General features: G+C 39.6%; 1 protein-coding gene across 7 annotated transcripts in view; it reads left to right on the plus strand.

Moving 5' to 3' along the window:
- Positions 1–21,815, plus strand: part of ARHGAP6 (Rho GTPase activating protein 6) — a 315,428-nt gene that overhangs the window by 237,016 nt on the left and 56,597 nt on the right. For 6 of the 7 annotated variants that reach the window (XM_064708522.1, XM_064708530.1, XM_064708564.1 and 3 more), the window contains exon 2: positions 18,688–18,847. In XM_064708522.1, coding sequence (XP_064564592.1) covers positions 18,688–18,847 — 160 coding nt within the window. Of the gene's footprint in view, positions 1–7,855; positions 7,972–18,687; positions 18,848–21,815 lie in introns of those variants that run through there. The other variant, XM_064708546.1, reaches the window with a different exon arrangement.

The raw sequence follows: 21,815 nt of genomic DNA on the forward strand, positions 1-21,815 counted from the left end.
CCAAACTGAACTTGTTGATTCTGTTCAGGTGCAATGGTAGGAAATTATTTAAAAAAACAACCTGAGAATTTTTAGGCTGCTGGAAAAATATTTATTGATTTGGAATACTGTATAATAAACTCACAGCCAGGCATTTCAGATATCAGAAAATAATATTTCAATGTGCTTTCAAAGGCTGTATAGTGTTTTATTGTGTGCTTTTCTGCACATTCATAAAAGACTGTATGGGAAGGAAAGAGTGAAATTAATTTCCAGAGAGAAATGTTTTAGGATAACTGGGCATTTTTCCACTGAACATCTCTGTGGAAATCTGGAAAAAAATGTTATTTCAGTTCTCTACAAGAAAACAATGTTCTGACTGCAGTGCTCTTTCCCATCATCAGTAAATTTGAGAAAATTCTTTTGTAATTATTAACTAGCAGAAAAATGGAGCTTTTTTAGGAAAGCAATTTAGGAGATTATTTGCTTTTAAACAGCCTTCTTGGAAGTGTGAACTGTGTATGGTATTTGTACTATTGTTTTCTGATTTGCTTTCAGATAGAGGGCAGTTTTAGCCCTTTGGAAAAGATGAGAGAGGAGGACAGTATTAACTGTGTCATTGCAATATGTGAATTCTCTGCTCTTTACACTTCTCTCTGCTACTCTCTGCAGTCCATTGAAACCTGAATGCCTCCTGTGTAGGACAGACTAGAAATAGCCAAGTCCCTAATGAACTTGACAGAGCTTTGACTCTTTTCCTGTTGAAGGCTATGGGTGATTTTTTGAGTGAAGACAGTAAAAGGCAAGGAGCTTAAAGCATCATTGGTTTATATTGGTTTTTAGTACTTGCTGTTAGTTCCATAGCCACAATGCTTCAGAACTCGTGATGAGTATATTATTTCATCTGGGATTTTATTCTCTGTACTGCTGTTCTTTGTTGTGGGAGTTCACACCCTTAGTAACAGAACTCATTGGGGCAATTTTCAGGGTGAAATGTTGTGCTGCTGGAAACCATTCTTTTAGAGGCTGGTACCAAATTAGCTGAAAGCCAGTAGTAGTTATAGTTGAAAACTGCAACCCACTGTTGTTTGTTCGCTAATAGCACAGCAAATGCCCAGCTCCTGGGGGAAAAGTCTCTTGCAGCAGCTGAAGAATGCAGCCTGTGGTCTCCTTCTTCCCAGGGATGCTCCACCCAGCCCCATGGCTATAAATGGCAATTGGACTTCAGGGAATTTCAGCAGTCAACGAGCTTAGCAATGGCAGGTTCATCTGTAGCTGGCATTTTCACTGTTGGGCATGAAATTAATGAACTGTGGCCTTGAGCTGTTCAGCGAACAGTGCAGGGTCTGCAGCTTTGTGTGAGGCTTGGCTTGGGCTCTGTTGGGTGGCTCAGTGCACTGAGGGTGGGCTCAGTCTCTGCCCAAGCCACTTCTCTCAGGGCACCGAGGGAGAGGCTGGGGCTGAAGGAATGCTCAGCCCTGGGAAACTTGTTGGCAACTTTGCCACGAACCCCCAGGTTTTATCAAGGAGCTGTGGAGCTGGCCACTGAGAAGCAACTTTGTGTATCTGCAGCCTTATTAGCACAGGGCTCAGAGGAGACTTAGTGGTGCTCAGTAGCCAGGGAAAATTTAATTGGTGAATTCAGTTCATTCATTACATGTTTGCTACTTAGGCTCAATATAGACATACAGCTCTGTGCTGGCCACCTTGCACTCCCTCCCTACATGGGAGGAAATGGGGGAAAAGGCATTTCTGGAGGTTTGCCCTTATCTCTGCGAGCCAAATGAAATTAATTACTTCCCCAAAAGTTCCTGTTTCTCATTGCTGGTTGAAAATGGTGCTGAGAATGTCTTTTTAGAGATGGTGGTATTTTGAACACAATCCCACTGCAGGTCTGGTCTGCTCCACAGCTGATGTGTCAGCATTTGAAACATCCATAATTAGCCTGCACTTTTGTTATTATTGGCTTTCATTTCTCTGTCAAATGGAATAGGTGAAATTTCACAAAGTCTAAGGGATTCCTGAAGGATATTCCAGCTCAGTCTGTAATGAGTTATTTATGGATGATAATAATAATGATGATAAGAGTAATAACACTAGTAACGTACACTTTGATTAATCCTGTGCTGTGTGAAAAGTCAGAGAAAAAGCACATTTAATGTTTATTCAGTGGAGGATTTGAATGGAGAAGTGTAAAGGAAGTAGCCTTCTGTGGAATAATAAACACCAAGTTATAGATTGAACAAATGCTTTATTATTATTCCCCCAGTTATAATGCTGGAAGCATTATTGACTAGCTGTATCCATATCTACCAAAACTCCTCTTGTATGCAGTGCTCTCAGTGTCACTTTCCAGCAGCACACAGAGCACACCTGCAGGCTTCTCTCTGCAACAACTGGAGTTTTACTGTATTCCTTACGTAAATACATACAATGAGATGTGCCCAGACTTTCACATAACTCCTGGAGATAAAGCTTTAAAGCAAATACCAGATACCACAAAGATATTTTAACTCATAAAAATGCCACAGAATGTGCAAGTGATGCAAATGCCTTTAAAATCAATGTCTTCTTTTAGAAATGTACCCAATTTTCAGCTTGGTCCCTGGAAAGCCGGTCTTTTAGCTGAGGATATTTATTCTGCTCCGTTTTTTGAATGGGATGCAGCTGTTGAATTCTTCAGACCTGAGTAAAGGCTCCTAAAGAGTTTTATTTATATCCAGTTTTTTCTGTCGTCCTCTGTTTCTGAACAAACAGCAACAACTTCAGCTATTGAGAGTTGTCACACTGCAGCTAAGGCAGGGGGAATACTCTGAAGAGCTCAACACTTATGTGAGTACATTTGTGTAATTATATTAAAGTGAGTGTAACTTCTGAAGGAGGTTGGCATGAGCAGACTCTCCCCCCAGTGCAGAAGTTCCTGTAGGAGATCCCTGGGGATCTGGAGAACAAGGAGCGTGTCTAAGGCGATCAATTAAAACTCATCCACAGCCTGTTGGAAGCATATTGCAACGATACTTAAGTGTATAATCCCTCTTATTTCAAAATGCAGGCTTTTGGATTGAGTTTCCCTTGAGTATACTTTGTGATTATTAATGAGCTGTATCAAATAATCTTATTTAGCTCATTAAAGGGCATAATGCAGATAAGCGCTCTTTAGACCTCATAAACCTCAAAATTAATCTCTAGATCCATATGTTACTGGAAATCTTTGATAGTCAGCCAAAGTGCTGTGATATTTGGATGTGAGTAGAGTTTGATAAAAGTTCAAAAGCAGTATGCAGTGCTGTTGTGTCTGTGGGATGGGGAGTTCTTTGTACAGCAGCAGTGCGAGTTTCAGCAGGAAGCTCAGCCTAGGAGGCAGTTGTTGGTTTTACAAGGATACTGCAGTGAAAGCTCTTTGACTTCCTGTGTCTGTGCCTTTTTTCTGCAAGAGCTTCATACTGGCTCTTGAAGTCCACACTTTTGGTTCCTCTTCTTTTCACTAAACACTTTGCTCAATCAGTAATGAAGGGTGAAATTCGAAGAGGCTTTAGTGGATCTTTGAGCTGACTAATATATATTTTAATTGCAGTAGTAATAATGTTGGCAAGAGGATCTTGTTGTGACTACTTAACACAGACATATTAAAATAATTGGATTGGGGATGCTTACTAGATTGCCATTAAAAATTTAAATAGGAGCAGAGGGCGTTGACAGTCCTGTGACAGTCAACAGCTAAGGCATGCAGAGAATAAGGGGAGGGGAAGACAAGAAATAGAAGAGGGGGTAAGGAGAGGACATTGGAAAGCTTTTGTGCTCTTCATTTATCTAAAAATAGGTTTTCAGTCTGCCTTTGAGTTTGTTTATGTTTGTCTTTCCTTTGGAGACTGTGGATGGAGACGTGTCTTTTCAAATGCTTTGGGAGTAGGGCCTGTGCTCTTTGAGCTTGGTTTCTGAAACAGGACTTGGAGCTGGGGTTGCACATTTGGGGAGCTGCTGCGAGCTCCTCCCTGGCCATGCAGCTCCCCCTGAGGCCTGGACAAGGCTTTTCCTGACCCCTCTTTTTTAAAATCTAGTGCAGAATTTTCCAAAATACCAGTTAAGTCCGTAGTTCTCTCCTTGCTCTACTTTCTGCAGGTCAGATATCTAAACACCTCCAACGGTGGGAGTTTGTCCTTTGGTGACAAAGGGCTGGTGAGGTGTGGGCTGTACCTAATGCTGCTTGTCACACCTGGATTTTGGAGCTACACTAAAAATAAAATCTGCTCTGTGGTTTTATGAAAACAAAGCTGTAAAGGGGCATTTTCAGGATATTGCAATGACTGCTTTTTAAAAGTCTGAGAAAATACAGAGAATCCTCTTCTTGGAGATTACAGCCACAGCACAGGCATGTTGGAGCAAACCCAGCTTTAGTTCCTCCAGGATGGAGCCTTTCTATTCTCCATCAGACTTTCAGTCTCTGCAGCTCCTTATGATGTTTTCCTTTTCTGGAAAAAGGAGTGATGCTGCATATTCTCTCTTCATCTCTCTCAATGTATGGGCTTTTATTAGAGTCTAATATAACTTGTCAGAGTACTCACGTCATCTCTTTTGGAGTCATCAGTTTCTGGTGATGGGTAACACTTAGAATCAAGAGATAAAAACCCCCAAGTTAAATATATTTAATTGGTTTTTATTTGCTTTCTGCTTTTTAGAGATTGTGAGGCTCAGGCAGAGAGTGTCTGGAGCAGATGGGTGTTTTGTGGTTACTGGATCAGACAGCAGAGATATAATTAAAGTGCCTTTTTTGCATATGCAACTTGCAACCACTTCTCTATTTTCACAGGTCTTAGGATCATATGAAGTGTAAATTTAATAGAGGTTGTTTTACTTCTCTTATTTATTTCTATTTTTGAATGAGCTGCTTCAGCTGAACCTAGTGCACATAACCTTGTATGACTGTGAATGCTCAGTCTGTCTCTCAGGCTCTATGGTGGAGTTTAAAAAGAATACAGGAAAGCCTAAACTAGTGTTTTTCAGTTACTTTTCATGGAAATGTAAAGATCCAGTATGTTTTTATTCATGATAGCTCTGCTGTGTCTCCTAGAAGCCATTCTGTAGGGGATTTTATACCCCAGGTTCTTTCTTATGAGCCTGGAGGGCTTTTGGTGGTGCAATGCCATCCCTGGAGGTAAAGGAAGGAATCTGTCCTAGGAACTGCTTGCAAGGGGAAAGATACATAGTTATGCATACAAAGTTCTCAAATGGCATCCCCCATGAAGCACATTGGCACATTTTGGACCAAACCCATCATTCTTTGCTGAAAATGCGCTTTAGATTTTCACCGTGCCATTGTTATTTTCCACAGAAAATGTATCTTTTATGAATATTCTTTTGAGGCAAAATCACATTTTTTTTCCCACTGAAAAAAACTGAGATTTTAGGTCAATTCTATTTCTGGAGCTACTTTTGGCAGTCCCATGAGGCATTTTTATCTAGAATTGGTCATTGGTGTAACAAGAGATCAGCCAGAGGAATTTTCAATGCCTGGTAATTTGGTTCTCTTAATCCTGCACCTCTCCAGAGTGTGAGTGAGTCCTTGGAATTTTGCACAATTAAGAAACAAACTAAAAGTCCCATACTCCTTGTCTGTGAATGACAAAGTTACAATCTCAGAAATGTGTAATTTTTCTATGAGAGTTTAGGTCAAGCTCATTTCAAAATTTTGAGATGAACATTTTTGAGTGTTCTGGAAAAAAAATCAATCCGAAAAACAAAACAAATGCTCATTTTCTCCCTTTTTGTTGCTGATAGGGTATATTTTTTATAACCTCTCCATAAGCTATGAATATTTTGTGTCATAACATTTAATTCTGATACCATGTTTTTAAATATAAAGCTGTGCATTACAAAAAACTGTCGTTTGAAATGAGAAAGATAACTCCCTGGATGTGCTGGTAGCTAATAGAAATTATATACAAATAAGTTCAACTAGACAGTGTAGACAGCGTGCCCCAAAGAACCCTGGGTTTTCTTGCAGGGAACACTTTTAGTGTATAGTGAATAACCTGAAGAATCCAGGTTCAAAGCAGAATTCAGTTTCTAAGAAGGAAACACTATCAACCTGTATTTGCAATAAATATGAACTTCTACCTATAGTTCCAATATTGTTTCACTTTTTAAAAAATCTAAGATAAAGGAAAAAACCTGTCTGGAGCTCAGAAGTAAAAGTGGAAAAGGTTATCTCAATACTTCACAGACATTAAATTTCATCTTTATGCAGGGCACCAAGAAGGATTGGTGATTTTTAGATACTTTGTTTGTGGGGCAGCTGCTCTGCAGAGCTGGAAATGGCAGTTCCTTCATCACATGGTTTGAGTAAACCAGGCTCAAGAAGGAGCACAGCCCCGTTTCCAGTTACATAAATAGCAGAGTTTTGCTCATTAAGGAAACTCAGAGAATACTGGCACAAGGAATATGTGGGCTAAAGAAACTTACTTTTGAAGAAAGATTGCAAGGACTACAAATGTACAGCCTATTTTCGGGAGGACTAACAGAACACTGCTCTTTGGCTGCAGCTTCTCAGCAGTCAGTGACAGTACTTTGCTGGGGTTATTCAGCTCTCTCTGCACATAAGAGAGCTTGTTTGCCTTGGAAATCTTGTCTGGTGTGATGCCGAATGTGCAGCACACCAGCTGGTCTTGGCACCTCTCAGCCCTGGGCAGCAGTGTGGAAGGAGGCTGGAAGTGGAGGTGAGGAGCTGCATAATTTGAGGATTTGATGTCTGATCTGAGGCACTGAAAATGCTGAGGCCTCTGCATTGATTTCCCTGGGCTTTTCATAAGGCTTCAGAATTATGGACATCTGATGTCTGAGTTTGGTGCTGTGAGGAGTGAGGCTAATGGCCAAGATGTCAATCCAAGGGGGACTGTGAGTTTCTGAGCTGGGGCTCTCATAGCCTGGCTGGTGGGCAGCTCTTCAGCCTGCTGATTTAGATGTGGACAAAGCATCTGGGTAGATATTTGGGGGGGAAAAGAAAGCTGCACTACATAATCTGCCTTGCCATTGCTGTGAACTCCAGCCCATGGATATGTGTGCAATCTGATGAAGCACTAGGTCGTGCCAGCCAACAAACAAACTTGTCTCTCTGAAGAATGACTTGGTGAAAAGCCACACAGGGCAGAGCTGCCATCAGAATAATTGGTGATTCACTGTTTGTTTCTCACAAATTCCTACACTCTCTGCCCACGCACTATAGATGACAGCATTCTGTATGGGGACTGTGAACGTGACAGACATTATTTATGAAGCAGTGCCTTTATCAAGGATATTTTTTTTTCCCCTAGCAGACTGTGTAAAATGCTCAGTCTCTGTGTTGCTGTTGTCAAATTATGTTACAAATTTATCTGGCCTGCCTGAGTAAGTTTTCAAAGGTGTTTTAAAAAGCTCTGTGCAGAAAGGTCAGGCAGAAGCTGCTGAGAGCTCCTTGCTGTGTTCTAAGGTGCCACAGCAGCTGTGTCCAGCACTCTTGGCTACTCCTGATAGAGGGAGAGTTGGGGCAGTTGCAGATGGTTCTGAGTTTCCACATCCCCAGGTTGAAGGATTTTTGGGAGGAGATCTGCCCCTTCCTCACAGCTCCTTGCACTAGCTCAGCACATCTCTGGAGTAAGAAGCAGGGAACCCAGTCACAACTTGTCTGTGTGACTGAGCTTTTCCTTGGGCCAGCCTCTCAGCTTGCTTCAAAGCAGAGAAAGGAAAATACAGTTTTTCCTCTTTAAGATTCATGACGTCTGGCAGCAAAAGGTGTCCTGGGAGTCGCAGCTGCTCCAGCCAGGCTCACTCTCAGCTGCTTAGTACACAGCTGCAGGTCAACAACATTATTCTTAATTTATTTTATGATGCAGCATATCTGGATCTGTGTCCTTAATTCAAGCCTGAATATCTGATCAAATACGAAAGAACACTGAAGACAAAAGAGAGTTCAGTTAATGGGTAGGGAAACCAAATAATCTTGTATGTCATGGGATAGAGGTAAGTGTGATGAAGAACATGGTCTGAATGTGGTGTTCATGGTGACATCCAGTTTAATGTTTTTGGGCTTTAGATGAGTTTGAAGAGAAGTGAACGTCTTTGATTCAGGGTGGGGGAAAAGCAGGCATTACCAAGCACTTACCAGGCTCTGGAAATCCATCAAGAAACTGAGAGCCTTCAAATACTGTTTGTTTTCAGACCAGTTTCCTGACCATGCCTGTTTTCATAAAGACTGAGAGTAATGAAACTGTGGAATGAGAAGTGACATTAACGTTTGGAAACCAAACTGTTTAATTAGGCTGATTTGTATTTTAGTGGCTTCGTCAGGTGGTTTGCTTTGGATTCTGTGGTGACATGTTTATTCTCTTTCTTGTATGCTCTGTGCATGAAGGGCACGTAACCCAGGCAGCTGTGAGAAAAATATGATGAAGATAAAGGGGTTTTGAAAGCTTATGGCATGACAGCTGCTGCTGCATAGGTTCATTTTGGCAAATAACAGTTTCTGTATGCGTAGGTTTTATGGCCACGGCTGTGTTACTGTTGCATTTTTGAGTTAACTGCATACAAGAAAGTAGAGACCCAGAGCTCTTCATCATCTGGCTTGGTCTGTGAGGAGCTTGTAACTCTAGCAATTGTTTCTGTTTTTCATAACAGTGGGAACTTTATGGCTATTTTTCCCCTCTTCTGTCCAAAGTAAATGTGCTGTTTTAAAACAAAGAAAGTGGTGGAATGTCTGTTCGAATTTGGGGTCCTTCAGATTGGAGGGGCAGTTTAGAAAATACACCTTTTTTCCTGAAAATTGATGTTGCAGCAGTTTTTATTCATGTGGATCCGTTTACATTTCTTACTTTAGAAGTCACGTTTTTAACAAACCACCATGTTAACAGACAATGGTGAGCTTTAAGGTGCTTTTTAGTGATCTTTCCAGGTACATGCAAAGATCCATCAGTCTGACCTATAGATGTATATCCATTCAGAGCTGTTTGAATAGTTCCAGTATAGTTGAAGTGGTTTCTTAAAAAATATTTAAACTCTGTTTGGTATTGAATTTAATGGCAAATCAGCAGAGTCATGTGTGCAAACAGTAAATTTTTTGTAAGAAATGCCAGAATAATGCTTTTCGTTAAGCTAATGTAATGTCTTGTGCTGTGCTTTGCAGAAAGAGATCACATTGTGCTTCATTGCGTAGAAAGAAGAGGAAAAGTAATTGCATGGATGAAAAGTGTTCATAATACTAAGGAGTGCAAAGCCACCTCTTTGTACTCACAGTATTTTTCCTTGTAATTAGAGTTTGTGTATTTTCTTTTCCATAGAGAATTATCTTTGTGGGGTCTTTGGGAAAGAGAATCAGCAAAACAGCTGCTGGTGTGGGTGGAATTTGATATCCCAGATCTTACAAAAACCCCAACAAACAAAGGAAGAAAATGCAGTCCCAATAAACTGGAGTAGATTGGCAGAGCACTGTAACTCACTCACTGGTGCAAACTTGTTCTGGGCTGTATGACATCAGCACAGGGTAGCAGTGGTAGTGTGTGAACATAGTGGGAGAGAGGTAAAACTGAAGTGTGGAGTGATTATGTAGCAAAAGTGAGAACTCCTGTTCTCTAAAAGCTAATTTTTTACTTGTATGTTTGAAATGCACTTGTCCCTGCCTTGCAGAACTCGTGTGTTGCTTACACTGCAGCACTGCTGTCTGGTGATATAAACTCACGACTCAAAAGAAAACTTCCTTAAATAAGAAAATGGCTCCTACAACCTTTTCTCAGCATTTATCTCAGCCAGTTTATGAAAAAGAGAATGGGCATGAGGAAGCACACATGGTCACAGTACAGAGTTGGTGGGTGGTCACTGTTAGAGGTGTCCAAGTCAGCTCTGGGAGTAGCCAGTCATGTAATGAATTTGCAGATGGCTCTGGCAATCTCTACTGAGGTTCAGCACAGTAGGGATGGAGATGTTGGAGTAGGCAGTGGCTTCCTGAGTAGGGCAGTTGTCTGGGATGGGGTAAACCTGGATCCATGGGCCATGCCCAGCAACATGAGGTTCAGTAGGACCGTGTGCTGGGTCCTGCACTTTGGCCACAATAACCTCAGGCATCTTTCCAGTCTGGGAGTCCAGTGGAAAAGGACCTGAGGGTGCTGGTTGACAGTGGCTGAACATGAGCCAGCAGTGTCCAGGGGCCAAGAAGAACAATGGCATCCTGGCCTGTACCAGAAATAGTGTGGCCAGTAGGTCAAGGGAAGCGATTCTTCCCCTGTCTTGGGCACTGGCGAGCTCACACCCCATACCCTGTGTCCAGTTCTGGACTCCTCACCACAAGAAAGACACTGAGGTGCTGGAATGTGTCCAGAGAAGAGCAGTGGAGCTGAGGAAGGGCCTGGAGCACAGGTCCCTTCAGGGATGGTTGAGGGAGGTGGGATTGTTTAGCCTGGAGAAAGAAGGTCCAGGGGGATCTTACTGCTCTCTGCAATCAGCAATAGGAGAGGACATAGCCTCAAGTTGCACCTTGGCAGGTTCAGGTTGGACATCCTGAGTAATTTCTTCACTGAAAGGGTTGTTGAGCATTGAAATGTGCTGCCCAGGCAGGTGGTGGAGTTGCTGTCCCTGGAGTTATTAAAGAAATGGCAATGTGGCACACAGTGCTTGTGGTTTAGTTTGCATGGTGGTGTCCAGTCAAAGGTTGGACATGATGAGCTCAGAGGTATTTTCCAACCTAAATGCTTCTGTGATTGTGTGAAAGCCTGGTTCAAACTCTTGTTCCAGGTCAGGTCACTACTTCCCAGATTCTTCCCAAGTCCTTTGTATTTTAGCTGTGTTACTGAGAGCTGTCACTTTACTCTCCAAATGTAAATATTTAGAGATGTCTTGCATTTTGTACCTATCAAGTAAATCACACACAGCTCCACTCTCCCCCCAAAAGAAGAAAATAACACCCTAGAATTGTTTTTCAGCCAGATCTGGTATTTAGGTAGTCAGATGACTGTTTTCCTGTGTGGAACAGACCTCATTTTTCTTTCTGTCAGTTGTACAAGTTTATAGAAAAGACTGGTATGAACCACTTGAAACAGTAAGAATAGAGTTTTGTATTGAATTAAAGACTATACTGTTAGTCAGATCTTAGTTCTTATAGAATTATTTGATTTTAACTTTCATTATGAGATTGTGACAGTATCCTTGTCAGATCATGTAATCTGCATGAGTCTTAAAAGCTCAAAATCCAGGAAGTAAACTAAAGTACTCAAATACATATTTTTAGCTTTGTGTACAATACTTTGGCAGATGCAATTTTTGCAGGCTTGGAAATTACAATGTGTACTCTTTCACACGCATTCTCTCTTTTAAATAGTAGGTAATTTCCTTTCTACTAAAATGTTGCCATTTTTTCTTTTATGTAGACCATAATACAAATAGATGCCACTCCTAACTGTTCAAAGCATTGGCTGTGGTCACATTGATACCTCTAATTGTGTGCAGAAATGATTGATTTTGTGCTGTGCAAGCAGAGATCCTCTTTGTTTCACTGGAATATTTTGTACTACAGGATCATATATCCAAATAGGACATATAATTAAGTTTTTCATTCAGATTGTTTAAATATAGTTCACATATAGTTTGTCTTACTATTTTGTTTGCTTAACATTAATTTTCTTAGGCTTAGGAGAAGGAGCGCTATTTCAATAATCAGAATCTCATTGGAGCTTTACCTTTATTAAGGACATAGCTTTTATAGATGGCACTCAGGGAATGAATGGATTACTGTAACCTGCAGTACTGAGCAAGAGTTGTCCTCAGGACAGAGTCCCCCTTTTCCATAACCTGTGGCACAGGAAAACTCAGTAGATGCCAGTCTTCAGTGTATCATGGCTGTGGTTCTCCATTCACCTTCACAGGCAGCTGAACACTGAGGGCTGTTGGGGTCACGTTTGTGTTGGTCATAGGATGTTGGTGTAGGGTCTGTTTAAGTAAGCTTTGCAACTAAAAATAATATTTGTGCAGCTATTGTATTGGATTTTGTTCAGCTGCCATTAGCTTGCAGAGTTTTTGCTATTCCATATGAAGCAGGAGTTTAACACTTGGAAAAGTGTTAACCTGAGAGGCACCAGCCTCTCAAAATGTACACTAAATAAACTAATAGAAGGGAAAATAATTCTTCTCTTAATGAAACTAGACTATCCCAAATCTTTTGTGTTAAGATTGATGAAACTTTGTAGCTCACTGCTGTGCTCCCAGATGGTTTAGCTACTGCAGTTTTTCAACTTGTTATTTCATGCAGTCATAGTTGTGACAGCACTGGTTGTACCCTTAACCTGCAGCAAAATTCAGAGTATTGCAGTATGGCTTAATTCTTAAATCTTAATTCTCTGTTACACATGAAAGCACTCAAAAAGCTGCTTATGCGAAGACCAACAAAATTTCATCTGTAATTCTGAAGTTGGATTTGGGCTTTTTAAGGTGTGTTGTCTCTATTTTGAAACCTCCAAAAAGGTATTTGGCCATGTCTAGTTTAATTGTGTTTCTTCTTCATAAATCCCTTAAGAAATATTGATATCTGCTGAAGTAAGAAATCCAAAAAAACTAACCATATATTTTGATACATTTTAGGGGAGCCTTCTGACTTCTGGAGGTCGGTTTTTGGATCAGTTGAAAAAGTTCAGTATAGAGTCCATATGTTAGCGATGAATATTTTGCTGGGCAATATCTTTGTACATCATTCAGGTTTATTAATGTCAGAAAAGGAATTAAATACGTCTCCATTATACATCATGTTTGTGTAAGAGAATGCCTTTTAAATACTCTAAACATGAAATAGTATCCTGAGGCATTTAGAAAACTTGGAAAGGTTGATCCGGAAATATTTCCCCCTTTATTTCAACAATTTTTATACTGCTGTAAAAGCATGCTCATTGTTCTGCTCTGTGTTTATCCTTAGACTAAAGTTAGTTTTTACTCTGATAAATGGAAATCACCACTGTAATTAACAGTCTGAAATGGATATCTTTACCTGGACACGGGTTCATGCCTTCTTTCTAGATGAAGTATTTCTGTTGTGGGTGTGAGTTCTGTCTTTCCTGAGTAAAATACCAGGTTTCCAGTGTTCCCACAGGGGTTCCCTTGCAGTACTGATCCTGAATACATGGCTTTCCAGCCTTGGGAATGAGACAGAAATTGAGGAGGTGTCTGTCTGTGGCAATGCACTGGTTATATTAATTGCCATTAAGTAGTTTTGATATCTCAACCAGTGTTTTGTAAAATGTGATCTTTCTGGCAAAACTACACTTAAATACAATATAGTGTGTAATGAGGCAACTTTAGTGCAAGGCTTCAAACTACCACGGAATCATCTGGACTTTACTTACTCTCTTCCTAGAGGAGACGTTATATTAATAATTTTGCCACTGACGTCAAGGGGAACAGGATGTCACCCTAGATAACAACCTTAGTGAAGTCAGTCTTTCTTAGTGAAGATTAATTGTTGGGGCCCCATACTTTGTACATCCATGTTTAGATCTCTTCCTCTGAATGCTTTGATGTCACACAGCAAGTCTTGTGCTTCTTTGTATAGTGTTGAGGTGGCATTTCATTCATCTGAGGGAGTTCTTTTGCAGTAGTAGCAGACACTTGGGAGCATCTGCGTGATCTGAGAGCATCTTGGGTTGCAATTGTTTGTAATGCCTGCTGGAAACCAGGGTGCTGCCTGTCATGCACTGAGCTGTGGATGCTATGGGAGAGCATCTGAAATGAGGGTGGCAGAGAGAGTCAGGTTGTAGCACATTTGTACCATCTACTGCTTCTTAACTCTTCATTAATTTGCAGGTGGTTATCTGAGATAGCACTAGTAGAGGACTTTCCATGCAGTTCTTAACTGCATGTAATGTTTAAAAGGCTGCTTAAATCAGTTTTCCCCCTTCTCCTTCATTTTCATCCTGTCCAAGAACACTACTCTGTATAGTGTTGATTCAATAGGACAGAGTATGTAGCTGTACTGAAGTGACTGACTTTTACTTTAGAACTGGTTTTTGTTCTTACTAATAGCAACACCCGGGAAATGAAGAGGCATTACCTGTACCAATAGACAAATTGTGAGAGTTTATGCCTGAGGAGTCTGGAAATAATTATAGAGAGAGTTGAAATAAATGACATGGGGAAGCAAAAGGTTGTAAAGTGGCAGTGATATATGATTTCATGAAGCTTAAAGAAGTAATTAAACAAACAGAATTAAGACACTCTAATACTATATTTGCCAAATTATTTGCAATATAATGTTTTTGTGTAAAACCACTGAGTTCTTTTATAGTGGACACCCATCTAAATACAAGCACATAGCTAAAAGTTGCTAGGATAGAAAAAAAGTAGACGTAATTGGTTTTGATCCCAGTGGTTTCAAATGGATTTGAGGTAAAGACCAGTGAAAAGTAGACAGCTAATCTGATAATGGTGTTCACCTAAATCAGTCCAGACCAAAGTCATTAACAATAAGGCAAAAGATGAAAATTGCACTCTCCATCTTGTATTAAATTCTTTTTTATGAAACTATGATGTGTGAGGCTTCTTATTTCCCAGCCTTATTTCCCATCCACCTAACTCACTAAGGCTTGAAACTCCACAGAAATCAAGGTTGATCACTGCCTATAGATTTGCATCTACATTTCAGCATTCTATGCAGTTGTCAGCCAGTTTCTGTATCGTACCAAAGACAGAAGAGTGAGGCTTTTCTGAAAGACATCTGCAAGATTTTCTGTTGGAGGCTCGGGAGAAAGAGGTCAGGCACACAAGAATAGCTTAGACATGCTTAGGAGTAATTTAAGTGCATGGTGTTACTTAAGTCAGGATGTGCCACTTAATGTTTATTTTGGAGTTACCAAACATCCAACCTATTAGAAAAATGCTTGAAAGAACATCAGAACAGCTGCAGTCTGTGTCTTATTAAAAATGTGCTTATGATTGTGCTTATGATTGTGGACAAGAAGTACACAGAAAATGGACAGATTCAGATCCTTCACAGGCAAAAGATGCAGTTTTCCAGCAATCTTCTTTGCTGAGTCATCTGCTCTGGTATTTAGGTAGTTACCTGGTAAGTGAAGTGCTCAGTTGAGCGGAGCAAACATGTTAGATGTTAATGGGCCTGCCAGAGAGAAAATGCAGCTGAAGTTGAGGAATTGAGAGGAAAAATGTGTGACTGATGGAAAAAAACTGAGAAGGCTTTTAGTCTAGATTATGGTTTCGTAAAATTCTTTGATGAAGGCAGCTGTGCAGTTAGCAGTTTGTCCTGTCAGGCTGATCACTTTATCCCAGAACAGTATTTCTATTTGCACTCTTCTGTTTGTGTGTTGCCTTTTTCTTCTTTGTGATGGAATCATTTGCAGAGCATATTCAGACCTACAGTCGTACAATCTAAATAATAGAGGGCAACCTGTGTACCATGTCTGAACACATACAAGCATGAACTTCAAAAACAAACACATCATTCTTACTTGTTGCTTAAAGGTCTTCTGCTCCTTTTAAGCTTCCAGCTAGGGCAGGCTGATGTTGAATTAGGCAGGTGAAGTGTTTCCTCTCATATGGAGAGAGAAACAGAAAATATTCTTCATGTCTGTGCTGCCCTCGTCCTCCTTTGGTTGCCCCACAGAGTGCTGAATAGCTTTAGGCAGATGTAATTACACCAGAACCCATTCTTCAAGGGAGCTTTTCTGGACCTCTCCCAAGCCTGGATGATTTTGCAATATTTACAGGCTGTTTGTATAACTGTGCAGTGTTTTGGGAGGAAGATGAGGCCTTTAATTTACCTTGTGTTTTGTAAAGCATCGGAGTATTTGAATAGATTAAATTCTCAAATACTGTGTTTTGACTCATAGAAGACAGTGATATAGAAGTGATATATATTTGCAAAATGAAACAGAATTTTTCAAGGAAACATTTCTTGAACTGTTAAAGATTAGGAGATTTCATTGGCCCTACTTACCACGTGATTTTCCAAAAATATTTTAGTTTATTAGTCATGTGTTCCATTAGCATAATAAAAACCTATGTTAATATGACCTAGCAGAGATTTTATCAAACCCATCAAGCGTTGAAAAGCAATGTCTTGTGCACAGCAATTGGGCAGAGTGATTTCACACTCTTTAATCTCATCAACCTGTGGTGGCATTGCAAGGTCCAGATGTTGCAAATAACTGGTTTTAGCTAGACAGTGAGCACCAAGAACATCTGGGGGCTTTGCAAACTGGCAGAATAAAAACCTGGGTTTTTTTTCATTTATTGTAATTGTATTGTAATTGGTTTTTCATGTCATTATAAATTATTTTTCATAATTCTATTTCATTCCTGAAAAAGAGGAATAATTCATGCAGAATTCAGTTAAGGAACTTTTGCCTAATTTGTGGTGATTCTTAGAAGTCCCATGCTGCACTTGGTTTTTGTGGTCTGAAGGAAACAGGACATGTATTCTGTTACCGTAATATTTTCTTCAGGGTGTCATTTTTGCTTCCTGTTCCTGTTTTAATATTAAGGTTAGGATTTCAAATTTTTTATGGTAGACATACCAGTGATATTTTTGTTTATGAAAATACTCATGATGGAGAAATAACTTAAGATGAAATACCCCTAAACTCTACCATAAAAACCTATATTTCTCTGTCTATACCATTTTGACTGTAGAATACTTTCTGTATTATCTGTTCACGAGGATTGAATGGCATTCTTCTGTGCTTGTAAAGTTTCTTTTGCATTATCAGGGTTGGAAAGGAATTAGTTTTGTTGTATACATTGTCTGGTTTTGGATGATGTTTTTGATCACTTTTATCTATAAATGACAACAGCTTTTTAAAAAATGTAAATGTTTACGTGCAATTTTTCAAATAAGGTTTATGTGACTCTTGCTGGTTTGGTTTTGCTTGAGTTAAACTACACAGCTTGGCTTGTAACACTGCAAACCTTTAGTCTAAGGTTACTAAATCTGGTTAGTCAACAGTAAGGCACCAGAAGAGGAGTAAGAAGGTGAAGAGGAAAAAAAATGAAGTAACAAATTACGGTAGTTAAATACTGGGGTAACACAGAAGTTTTGCATATGTAGCTCATGTGCATATAAATACCATAAAGACATTGATCATAGTACATGCATTAAGATGTAGAGGTCCAGTTGCTGACATTGAGGTAATGCCTTTATCTCTTATGATTGCTTAATGACTTACTAAAACTACTCTGGCAAAAAAAAAAAATTTCTTGCTGAACTCAAACATATTTTGTGAATCACAAGAAAGGGTGTTAACTGTGTAATTCCTTTAATCTAAAGGATTAAAGCATTGTTAAATGGTGCTGCACATTTGTTAATGGTTTTTGTCTCATGCTTCTATGTGGATACACTCAGTCATAGGTGTGCATATGTGTTTAAATACAAACGTATGTACAGGTTGTACGTGTGTATATAAATGTACATGCACATAGATGGGCAAAATATATGGAAATGTGCAAAAAGATGTTTGCATACATCAGGATGCACAACTGCTAAGTCTAATTTTACTGATTTTTATATTAAGGAGCTTCCACCAATAATTTTTAAAGTCAGTGGACATCCTTTGACCGCAGATGAATGTGCAGAACAGATGAATCATAAGTTTACAGTGAAAAAAAAAATTAGTATGCAGTGAAGGTAAAGATGTTGAAATTTAAACTGAAAATGGGAGTGAAGTCTATTTATTGTAAGTCTGCCATGCTGTGATAAAAGGCAGGTTGGTGGGTTTCTTACCGCCCAGCTGGTGTGCATCAGAGTTTTTTCATTATCAGCAGCTGCATCAGGTTATACTTACTGACAAGACTGATGTTTATTTTTTAACATGGTTAGAATGAAAAACAAATTCTTTCTCTCCCTGTAATAATCTGTGCTCTTTGAGATGAATTCTGGAAGTTTTACTTTAATTGTCAGGCTTTAAGGTTGTGTTTGTGTTCACTCTTCTCTTTGAGTGATGATTACTTCTCTGGCCCAAGCTGAATACTGGGAGTATTTTGGAATAGTTTTTTTGTATAGGTTCTCACAGGTGGGATATACACCAGCTAAAGCTTTCAGTTTGCTTTCCAAGCATAATTGGTACCTTCCAGAGATGTAGCATATCTCATGCTGTTTTTCTCTATAAATGTTAACAAATAGGTTGTTATTGCAGCTGTTCAAAAACATGGAATGTCTTGTCCTTTAGTCATTCATATTCTAAACACAGCCTTGTCATAAGGAGGAGATGAGATGTGTTGGAAAAGGGGCTCTGCCAGTGCATTCTCCAAGTCTGCTGGAGTAGGATGAGCAAGATGTGGTAGTTAAGATGGATATTGTCCATGGAGATCTGCTGCTCTGACTGATGGTGCAGGAAGATAATTAAGTAACATCAAGTGCTGTACAGAGAAAGTAAACTGGGAAAAGCAGACAAGGGTGCTTTTTTTTTCTCCCCTTCCTTGCTTTGTGCTTTTTGTTATAGGAATCCTAATGTTTTTCAACAATACTTGATTAAATGGCTTCAGACAGAATTGACTTCTTGTTTTGCATGTCTGCATCCCTTTTAAGGAATGCTGCTCTAGGGAAAATAAAGATATTTGAAAAGTTAGCGATGTCCAAGAAAATGGCCTTTTGTTGAGAAGAACCTGTGTTGTTTTTTCTAGCAGTAAAAGAGATGGTTCTGTTTATTAAACTGTGCATTCCATATGATGCTTCATATTTTTCCATTTGATTTCCTGTAGGGTGATTTCACTTGGAACAGCATGTCAGGGCGCAGCGTGCGGCTGAAGTCAGTTCCCGTTCAGAGCCTCTCAGAGCTGGAGCGTGCTCGGCTGCAGGAAGTGGCTTTTTATCAGTTGCAGCAGGACTGTGACCTGGCCTGTCAGATTACTATCCCCAAAGGTAAGGGCTTGATAAGCTGTCTCTGTTTAGATTGTTAACCCACTGATTTCATATCACAGCAGTAAACACTGGGGTTTTTTTATTCCACAGATACTGTCTTCCATTTCAGTTTTGCTTAACTGCAGTCATTACGTAAAAATGATGAGTAGAGTTGTTTGTCTTCTGTGTCCAATTTGGGCCACCTAGGGGTGGGATCACCTCATCAAGGGCAGATGTCTTCAGGGTAGATAATCTAAATCAGACTCATTCATGCCAGGATGTCTTGATACTCAGTTGAGAGAAAAATGCTTTTCTGACATTTCCTGATATCCAGAATTAAATGTCTATGTAGGTCAAGTAGATCTTACCATAGAAGTGGTATTTTTCACTCTGTGTAACATTGTCTGTGCAGGAAGCCAGCTGTCACTAGTTCAGATAATGAAGACATTTATGTCAAATAATATGAGTCCTACCCAAGTTTTGCTTAAGACAGTGTTGCCTATTTCCTAGAAAACAAGATAATTTTCAGCATAAAACATCAAACTCCTAGGAAACAGGAGATGAAAAGGAGAAGCTCAGCTCTTGGAATCCTGATGCAGGATATGTGCATGTGGTAGACCTGTGCTTAGGTTACCATGGAAGAGATCTAAACTTCACTAATGAGAAAGTTTCTGTTGTTTCCTGTAGGCTGCAGATCAAGCATAGCAGAGATAGCTGTTGTGCAATCATCTGCAAATCTGGCTTTCCTGTGGTTTCTTTGCAGTTGTGTACTTACATAAGGAATAACAAGGGATCACTGAATTCTCACTTTTGACCAGAGGTGCTGTGTGGTAGCATATACACAGTGATGCCACAGGAGCAATTCTTTAATGGATCTAAGTTAAGCAGAAAAAATTTGTCCAGTCTGTGAAAATAATGATGTAGAAAACAAATGTGAAAGAGGCAGGCTTTTGTATTCATCAGCTTTTTAGTATCTGCAGAAAACTCCTGACAAAACCAACAAAGTCCAACTTCACGCATATAGCAAGGCATCAGTTTGTAGTGAGATGGATTTTATCAATTTCTTCAAGCCTCACCAGCTTCCCTGCTCCCTCAAAAACAAGTTTGATCAACAGGAAAACAACTTTATCAGATATTCCTAGGAAGAACTGGAACACTAAGAGCATTCCACTAATTTCTGACAGTCTGAACTGCCAATGGCTGTTCCCAAGAGAAATGAAAATACACATATGGAGGTCCTGCATATGTGGATGGATGTGTGGTAATATCATCCAAGACAATTGAGTATCCACATTCACAGAATAGCTTAGTGTGGAACGGACCTTAAAGGTCACCTAGGCCAACCCCCTGCAATAAGCAGGGACATCTTGAACTAGATGAGGTTGTTCAGAGTCCCATCCAACCTGGCCTTGAATGTTTTCAGGGATTGGGTGTCTACCACCTATCTGGCCCTAAAAGGCCAAATATTTGGGGAGTCTTTCAGGTTTGAATCACACACAAGAGCTATTTTTATTTTCACAGCATATATAGACATGGGTAAATATGAAACATGAAAGTAGTTTTAGATATATTGAGTCTGAAAAGTGTAATTGTAAGCATAGAAACTAAATAAGAATATACATTTTTGTTAAGCAATTAAAAATAAAAAACATTTCAAAAAGTCAGGAACTCCAGGCTACTGTTTCATTGCTGGTGCTGACCCCATAATTTCATTAATCTCTTGGCTCATTTTGACTGAGAAATAAATTGGCTATTCAGTTCTGCTCTCCAGTTTGGATGTACCAGTGAGATTATTAATAAGAGCCAAGTAATTGCACATCTGCATTCTTGCTTTGAATGGCCACATCATTAGATTTTCTGTGTTTTAAGGTATACATCACAAAGGAATAGCCAGTACAAATGAATTTCAAAATGTTGTAATACCATCTATTGAAGGAAGTGAAGGTAATAGCTAGAATTAAGGTGCATTTTGTATTTAGCTGTCCATCCTGTTTCAAAGCTTGGCACCAGTTTTGACAACAGAAATAAATAATATTTTGAAGTGGATATATCTAATAATCACTCTGTCAATCCATCATGCTACATCTGTGCTGGTACTTTGATAGGAGAATAAAAATCTACCATATTCTGAAATTATTACAGATTTGTTTAGACCATTTGCAGAGACACTCTGAAGTCCTCTTCATGTTCCTATAATTTTTAAATGTGTGGAATGAAAATGTATGACAAGAGTTTACAGGCATCCATCCAGTTAATCATCACATTCAAACATCATGTGTAAACTGGGAATTTCAAGTTTTATCCGTGTGAAACTGGCTTGGGCACTTTGGGCATGCAAGAATGCAAATAAAATAAAATTCCATCACAGCCATCAAGTTAAAACCAGACTCAAGTTAAAAACAAACTGTTAAAACTGTGCGATGTAGAACTAGTACTGTCTGAGAGAGCTAGAGGAGCTCTGTAGGTCTGGAGAGATCCAGAAAAATGAGATATGTACTCTACAACTCTCTTCTATTTCAGAGAATGCCATATGAAAATATTCATGAGTAGAGGCAAGTGGAACTATTTATGTATTAGAAAATTTAGAAGTCTATGTATAGAGGTGTACTTCTTTGTGTTTCTTTGGCTGCTTTTCAAAACTTGCTAGAGAATTACATTAGAACATGCATGTGCCTGCTGGGCATTTACTTCCTGCAGGCATTTGAATAGTTACATTTACTGGCATAGGTATGGTGAAGAGTAAAAATTCATTGTTAATGGCTAACAAGTGCTTGTGCCAAACATGCGTGCATGGAGGTTAAACCAGAGTACAGATGCCTCTGCCTTATCTTACAACCACAGACATGCTGTTACTGGTTGCTTCTTCACAATGCTGCAGTCCTCCCATGCTCAGAGGGTCCCTTTGTCACAGCTAGGGCAGTTTACCTCTTCCAGGGCTCATCTGGCTATTCCCACACTTGTGTAGGAATGCACAGACTGTGATACCTCA

Source organism: Zonotrichia leucophrys, chromosome 1 (assembly GCF_028769735.1).
Source record: "Zonotrichia leucophrys gambelii isolate GWCS_2022_RI chromosome 1, RI_Zleu_2.0, whole genome shotgun sequence".
Classification (NCBI taxonomy): domain Eukaryota; kingdom Metazoa; phylum Chordata; class Aves; order Passeriformes; family Passerellidae; genus Zonotrichia; species Zonotrichia leucophrys.